The sequence below is a fragment of the Anabrus simplex genome, chromosome 2 (assembly GCF_040414725.1).
Source record: "Anabrus simplex isolate iqAnaSimp1 chromosome 2, ASM4041472v1, whole genome shotgun sequence".
NCBI lineage: Eukaryota > Metazoa > Arthropoda > Insecta > Orthoptera > Tettigoniidae > Anabrus > Anabrus simplex.
In genome coordinates, this window is record NC_090266.1 from 699,597,476 (window position 1) to 699,606,041 (window position 8,566).

The window sequence follows — 8,566 nt, forward strand, 5'->3', positions numbered from 1 at the left end:
GGGGATGGGAATATGAATTTATTGAACTTTACAGGCCGTTGGCCCAGATACATGTTCACAATGCCAGATTACATAAAACAGAAACAACCATTACAACCAACGAAACTGAACAATTATAAAACAGAACTAAAAACACACCAAATGAATCTTCTAAGCGGCCCCTTACATGGGCGGATGACCAGTCCACATGTAAGGGCCAACCCTATCATCTAACAACTAACTTGGTGGCCACCCACACGGGCGGGATACAAGTCTCCATGCAAGGCACCGCCCCTAAACTAAATCTACTAAGCTGCCACTAATATGGGCAGATGACCTATCCACATGTTAGGGCACCCCCTACATCTTAATTAACCCTATAATTCTAAAATTAGTTTGTTGGCCCCCTACACGGGCGAGAAACCAGTCCACGTGCAGGGCGCCATACCTACCACTACTGTCCGGCCGTGTCATCCCCCCTGGTGAGAAAAGGAGCCGCTCTTCCGGTGATGTTACACCCGACCCTACCCGTGGGGCCCAAAGGAAAGACCCCACAATCCCGACTAGGGGATAGGAAAGGCCTAGGAATCGGCAGGAACCAGCCGTGGCCTTAATTATGGGGAGTTGTTAGCCCAATTGGGTGAAAAAATAAAAACGAAGCAAAATTTTACGTGATTGTGATTGTGAGCTGAGAGCTCAGGAATTATACTTGGGGCTCGAAGCCCAGATCTTGTAATAACCCCCTAAATAGTGTGATTTCTTTGTACCTGATTTTGGCTTGTTGTTGACTTGTTAAGTTTTCAAATTCTATGTAAACTTTTGTTAACTCTTGTTGACTATTGAAAATATAACCTTTATTTAACTTTTAAATTCATCTTTCGGACTTGTAGTTAGACCCATTCCAGACCGCACCTTCTTTCACCTCTGCTGTTCCACAGATACCTCGGAACAATAATAATAATAATAATAATAATAATAATAATAATAATAATAATAATAATAATAATAATCAAACTCCTCCATTATCTTCACTTTCGTTATTGTGTTTAAAAAGCAATATGTCATTGTATGTTGTATACTATGTTGTTTATTTTATAACCAGGCCAGAAATAGTATTCAGATTTCATGTTATGCCTTGTATTTACTGGGTAAGTTTAGGACGTGAACAAGTGTCCCATACTTCTATCGGTAAAGTAAATCATCTATCTATCTCTCTATCAACTGTGGCTGTGCAACATCATCAGTTCAATATTCGTCGTTTCGTGCAAAGAACTTATTTCCCCACCCAATAAATAAATAAATATATAAACAAATAAATAAATAAATAAATAAATAAATAAATAAATAAATAAATAAATAAACAAATAAAAAAATAAATAAATAAATAAATAAATAAATAAATAAATAAATAAATCGGTTATCCTCCGTGTTACAGAAACAGTCTTTAACAACAATAGTTGTATAGGTATTAATATGATATACATTTCTCATTTCATAATGACGGTTGGGTCAAAAATCGGTGGAGAATTAAGTATAATATTATTAAGTAATGTATGGAACTGTTATAGTATGGTGTGTGCTTTATTTCATAAAAGAGGATCTGCATCATTAATACGTTTCATTTTATTTACGGCAAACTAGCAGCTTGGCTTACAAGAACACAGGGAATACAGGGAACACAGGGGATACACGAAACACAGGGAGTACAGGGAATACAAGTAATGAGAATGAATTAAATTCTGATATACTCCATCAACACAGAGCTTTTATTAATAATTTAGATTCTTACATTCTATAATAGTTAGTGGATGTAAGCGTGGCCAGCGGAGTAGGCAGCGTAAGCGGGGGCAGCAGCTACCACGGGGGCGGCATGAGCCACGGCCACAGCAGGAGCGGCCCTGAGGATGGGAGCTCTGTAAGTGTTAGCATAGGAGGTGGCGACGGGGACGGCGGCGTGAGCTACAGCGGGGGCGGCAACTACAGCAGGAGCGGCGGCGTAAGTAGCCACGGCAGGAGCGGCGCCCAGGTAGCCGGCCGAGACGGCGGCGAAGAGCAGAGGCAGGAGGACCTGGAAAAATAATGTGTTTATCGTGTTTTACTCGTTCGTAATATCAGTGGTTGTTGTCAAATGGAAGAAGAATTTAACTGGGGTCAAATATCTTCATCCATGTTCCTTTGTATACACGTGATTAAATATGGTACTGTGTGTAGCCATTGCTGCTGCTTTGTTTGAGAACCGGGAACGTATATGGATTTCAACCCAGTGTACTATTTTTTAATGATATTTGTTCGTGGCACCGACCTCTGCAGATCTTTTGCCGAAACCGTGGCCGCCGGGTGAGATGCGGACGCGTTGCCCCCTGTACCGCGGCGCCGCACACCCAGTGTACTTACTATGTGTATCAAACCTGTTTGATCAACTGACATTTAGGTCTGCCTGTATAACGTCCGCGTCTTTACAAGGAAAGTCAAACTAGGGATCAGCGCGGTACTTGCTACTTCTAATAACACACCGGGAAGGGATAAATACAGAGATCCCTGGAATAGGCCTACATCACTGCCGCCCAAGACCTGATCACATAATATTGCTTTCCCGGTCCAAGTGTGCAGTTTTTTAGTGAGATACATGTAAGGAAGTGCACCTTAGTATATCGGGTCTACAATTAACAACCAAGTTCAATAGTAAGGAAATACAACTGAGGTTCAACACACATTTACCATGAAATCTCGGGGTTATGGACTCCATTTCTGGAAGTAACTATTTGCTCTGAATTTACTTGTACTCTTGGGGGGGGGGGGAATGTGGCCAAAACTACCCTATTACTTGAATTTGAAATGAGCATTGTCAATAGCCAATCAATCAATCAATCAATCAATCAATCAATCAATCAATCAATCAATCAATCAATCAATCAATCAATCAATCAATCAATCAATCAATCAATCAATCAATCAATCAATCAATCAACCAATCTGCTTTTAGGTCCGTCAACCAGGTGGCATATTCCCTACCAATTGTTTCCCTAGCATTTTCCAAAATGTTTTCACAGAACGTGGAAATGAATCGAGCATTTCCCTTGATACACTGTTCCACTCCCTTATTTTTCGTCCTATAAATGAATATTTTCCCCAGTATATTTTCTTGAATGTCAGCTTCAACTTCATATTATGACCTGTCCTACTTTTAAAAGCTCCATTCAAAGTTATTCGTCCAGAAATATCACTGTTACCAACTCTCTACTTAGAGCTAGGAACGCACCGCTAGGTCGAGCAGCTCGTCGCCTTACTCCCAAGTCTTCCCAGCCCAACGTTTGCAATATTTTTGAATAGCTGCACTTTTGTCGGAAATCACCAAGAACAAATTGTGCTGTACTCCTTTGGATATTTTACAGTTCTTTTATCAAGTAATACCCTGGTGTTAGTTCGATAAACAGGACCCATGCTCTAATTGGGATCTTACCAGAGACATATACGCCCTCTCTTTTGCGTACTTGCTATAACCCTTAAATACCCTCAAATCCATGCGAAGAGTTCTGTAACCTTTCTTTACAACCTCGTTAAGGTGATTACCACAATGAAGATCATCCCCATCTATGTTAGTACATATTGGTGATTGTCTTACGTTGTTGGTACCAACGTAGAAATATTACCACCTTTTCATTACCCTCTCTCCTTCTTTTCTAGTTTCCACAACGTCTGCCTTAACCTAACTCCTGGATAATACTATACCCTGGTTCCCTTTCCTCCACACATGCTAACCACATGTCTATCAGTTGAGACACCGATTACCTGAGCCTTAACCGCACTTATCTTATTCGATCCCCTCTTCTCCTGGTATTTCTTAACTTCCCTGGCGCCTGCTGAACTTACTTCCTACTCTCTTCTCCCCCTACCCAACAACCTGTTCCACCTCCCTCTTCCTATCTCCTACTATATGTTTCCCTTCCTACCGTTCCCTTTCCTCTTGACCCGCCCCTCCTCTGTAACACTTCGCTGATCACCCATCTGCTGTTCTATCTGTAGTGACTCATACCAATTCCCCACCGATGCCTTTCCCGGGCTCAATGAGTGAGGAAAACACTTAGCCCTCATGTTCCTTCCCCTTAAAACATTAGCTCACAACTTCTACCCTTCCTTCCCTTCAATCTTGCCTAACTACTGTATCCTGTATATTAAATCGGGGAGAATTACCAGTGCCTAAAACTACCTCCCTCAGCCATTCTTTAATCTCTTCAAAGTAATGTGAATTAATACGGGAATGTCAACAGAAATAACATAGAATATTCTTTGAATAGAAGTACACTGACTGACTGTGACAATGCAACACCAAGGAGGAGTGTTTCGGAGGGGGTGAAAGTTGGGGAAAAAACAGAGACGGCACGGACGAATAATTGATGTTTATTTCAAACCGATATGCAGGTTACACAATGCGCACGGCATCGACTCAGTAGGATGTAGGACCACCGCGAGCGGCGATGCACGCAGAAACACGTCGAGGTACAGAATCAATAAGAGTGCGGATGGTGTCCTGAGGGATGGTTCTCCATTCTCTGTCAACCATTTGCCACAGTTGGTCGTCCGTACGAGGCTGGGGCAGAGTTTGCAAACGGCGTCCAATGAGATCCCACACGTGTTCGATTGGTGAGAGATCCGGAGAGTACGCTGGCCACGGAAGCACCTGTACACCTCGTAGAACCTGTTGGGAGAAGCGAGCAGTGTGTGGGCGGGCATTATCCTGCTGAAACAGAGCATTGGGCAGCCCCTGAAGGTACGGGAGTGCCACCTGCCGCAGCACATGCTGCACGTAGCGGTGGGCATTCAACGTGCCTTGAATACGCACTAGAGGTGACGTGGAATCATACGCAATAGCGCCCCAAACCATGATGCCGCGTTGTCTAGCGGTAGGGCGCTCCACAGTTACTGCCGGATTTGACCTTTCTCCACGCCGACGCCACACTCGTCTGCGGTGACTATCACTGACAGAACAGAAGCGTGACTCATCGGAGAACACGACGTTCCGCCATTCCCTCATCCAAGTCGCTCTAGCCCGGCACCATGCCAGGCGTGCACGTCTATGCTGTGGAGTCAATGGTAGTCTTCTGAGCGGACGCCGGGAGTGCAGGCCTCCTTCAACCAATCGACGGGAAATTGTTCTGGTCGATATTGGAACAGCCAGGATGTCTTGCACATGCTGAAGAATGGCGGTTGACGTGGCGTGCGGGGCTGCCACCGCTTGGCGGCGGATGCGCCGATCCTCGCGTGCTGACGTCACTCGGGCTGCGCCTGGACCCCTCGCACGTGCCACATGTCCCTGCGCCAACCATCTTCGCCACAGGCGCTGCACCGTGGACACATCCCTATGGGTATCGGCTGCGATTTGACGAAGCGACCAACCTGCCCTTCTCAGCCCGATCACCATACCCCTCGTAAAGTCGTCTGTCTGCTGGAAATGCCTCCGTTGACGGCGGCCTGGCATTCTTAGCTATACACGTGTCCTGTGGCACACGACAACACGTTCTACAATGACTGTCGGCTGAGAAATCACGGTACGAAGTGGGCCATTCGCCAACGCCGTGTCCCATTTATCGTTCGCTACGTGCGCAGCACAGCGGCGCATTTCACATCATGAGCATACCTCAGTGACGTCAGTCTACCCTGCAATTGGCATAAAGTTCTGACCACTCCTTCTTGGTGTTGCATTTGCTCTGTCAGTCAGTGTATATATGTGACAGAGGATGGGAATATTGCACATTACGCAAAGATTTCCTGACAAAATGGTAAGCAAATATAATCGATAAAATGACTAAACTGCATATTATTTTAGGCTGCTTGGACGTATCCCAATTTTAAAATACCGGGAAAAATACGTATACTTATTATTATTATTATTATTATTATTATTATTATTATTATTATTATTATTATTAATGTACTTCTTCTTCTTATTATTATTATTATTATCATTTAAAATTCCTTTCACTTCCGCTAAGCCAAACAGACAAAGCAATCAATGTACTATCTAATAAAAATAGCTACACAACAATCCTTAACTGCATTTAAGCCTATGCTAATTACAACAAGTTAACTGAAAGAATAGAAATCAAGGAAGAGCTAAATTTCTAGAAATATTTCCCCCTACTACACAAGATTATCCAATAATAAAACGAGGGCGATAATTTCTAATAAGATAACTGTATTACAATAATTCTATTCTGCGTTTAGACATATCGGAATTACAATAGGTTAGCTGAAGAAACAGAAATGTAGTTAAAACTAAATACTCATTAAAACGCCTTTTGCTTTTATTCCTACACGCTCACAGGTATTAAATCTGCCCTTAAATGCTGAAAGATCGAGTGCTGAGTATAAAGTACGCCGGGGAGTTAAATTACACGCAACTACAAATAAGTCACCGGAATACGGGAATTAGATGATGATTATTCTTGTTTTCTCGACTAGGCTGTCCCTTTATTATCGACCGTGTGTCAATAACGGAATATTTGAATACGAACGGCGACAATAATGGATAACTATAGAGTGACTGTAAACTAATTCTCCAGCGAAATACCGTGCATTCCTTTAATGTATATATTTAAATACATTTAACAAGGGTGTCACGACAATTAATTAAAGAAATTAATACCTTCGACCTAGGAGGAACCGGTGGATCGGCTGTTGAATTGTTACGCATACGAAAAAATGTGTATATAAGAGCTCGAATAAAAAACCTGCGGAAGTAACAACACCTTATAATACCGCATCCACTTTTTCTAACTATTCTGGCAACAAATCTACCCATATTTAAATAAAAGAGTGAATATTGTTTCTTCTTTCCCTCAACCCAAAAAACAATCTTAATAAACCTGACTTACGTAACCTGAAATACGTAATCTACCGTATATCAACGGAACCACTCAATGCAAAATTTAAATAAATACCACTAATCGTAATTGCCCCAAGCAAACACTAAAACCCCAATATTTGTAGCACTAAATTGATGAGACACACACACAAAATCGACTACAAAATTTAACCACTTTATCATTACATTAATACTGAACTTAAGGAACAGCCGTGCATTCGTTAGCGCGAGGATGAAATATATATGAGGCAAATAATATTTTCTCCGAACTCACATCAGACAATTTAACTTTAAATTCCATAGATAATCCCCTATTTTTAGTACCGGTATCAGTTAACGACAGCTGCACGTACTCAATAGAAATCACAATAACAAAGGTTTCCCTCACCAACAACGCACGCAGTTGTTGAAGACCAAACTTCTCTTTAACAACAGCAGTTACGTATTGTGACAACCTGTATACCCGGTTTAGGGGAAGGAAACTATCATTTAGGGCGATAATCATTTGTAGGAAGTTATATTGGAGATAATGATAGCGAGTGGCGGATTTGTCCGCAGTTTCCTGTGGGGATGTTGTGTTCCGTTCGGTAGTGGAGTTTGCCGACATGAATGTTGTACTCACGGAGAACCTGCCCTGTATAGGGGATCAGAACACTTACCAGCTTGTACATGTTGAGTTGTTGTTGATCGGTCTGTCGTAGATCGAGTATGCTTCATACCGCCAAACAAACGAACTTATATATCGTCCAGCTGTAGGTCAAGGTGTATCGAGGGAGTGACGGGAACCGACCCCGATATTGGAGTTGCAGTGTTTGTCCTTACCTTCAGTACGCGCCCTTCGCTTTGGACACTGTAGCCCAATATTTTCTCCGTCTTTTTCTACCATATATTCCGCCCCGGTTGGGGTCGCGGGTTTGAACTGTGCACAAATGACGATTTGGCCCTGTTTTTCGTACAGATTCCCTTCCTGTTGCCAACACTATGTGGAGGGATGTCATTACTATTGCGTGCTTCATTGAAATTTCCTATGGCGGTGTGTTTTCTGCATATGAAGAGGAAAGTGTTGGGACAAACACAAACATCCAGTCCCCAATTCAGAAGAGTTAATGACACGCTATTAAAATCCCCGTTCCGGCCAGGAATCGAACTCAGAGCCCTCTAAATCGAAGGCCTCAATACTGACAATTCAGCCAGGGAGTCGGACACGGTAGCTCATTAGAGCATTTCGGATATGTATTCTCCTACATAAAAAGAGTGGACATAAGGTGTGGAATCAATATGAGATATCTGGGAAGTTGAATAATATGTTGTGCGTGTTGCGGAAGGTAAACACTCACACTAAGTGGAATACAGTGATTATTTCCTTGCCCGTTCACCTAACTCGTTCATCTTTGTCCCAGTTTGATGGAATATCAGGATCAAATGTCTCCCAAGATATGGGAGTCTCCTTTCTGCATTACCCGACATTATAACCGGGGATCGTACCTGTATTCTTTCCTGTGAACCGAGCATGCCTTCACTGCTTGGCTGGGTAGCCCCCGGATACAGAGGTGTCCAGACTGGTACCTGTAGTAAAGAGGATACCGAATACGCTCTCTTTGATTCCATGTGTTTAATTTTCTAATTTTATAGTAAGGTATATTCCTGATGTCACACGGAGTAACTGGACTTCATTTCATGAGGTGTCAGAAAGCTTGAAATCGTTCAAGCGGGGAGAACTGGCTG

The 8,566-nt window shown here is 42.7% G+C and overlaps 1 protein-coding gene across 1 annotated transcript; it reads right to left on the bottom strand.

The window, feature by feature from the left end:
* Positions 1 to 1,780: 1,780 nt before the first annotated feature.
* LOC136863649 (cuticle protein 38-like) lies at positions 1,781 to 7,512 on the bottom strand. Its single transcript, XM_067140013.2, has 2 exons — positions 7,501 to 7,512; positions 1,781 to 2,047 (listed from the first exon to the last, which is right to left on the bottom strand). The coding sequence occupies exons 1-2, from the start codon at positions 7,510 to 7,512 to the stop codon at positions 1,781 to 1,783; spliced, it is 279 nt and encodes a 92-aa protein (XP_066996114.2).
* Positions 7,513 to 8,566: the final 1,054 nt, after the last annotated feature.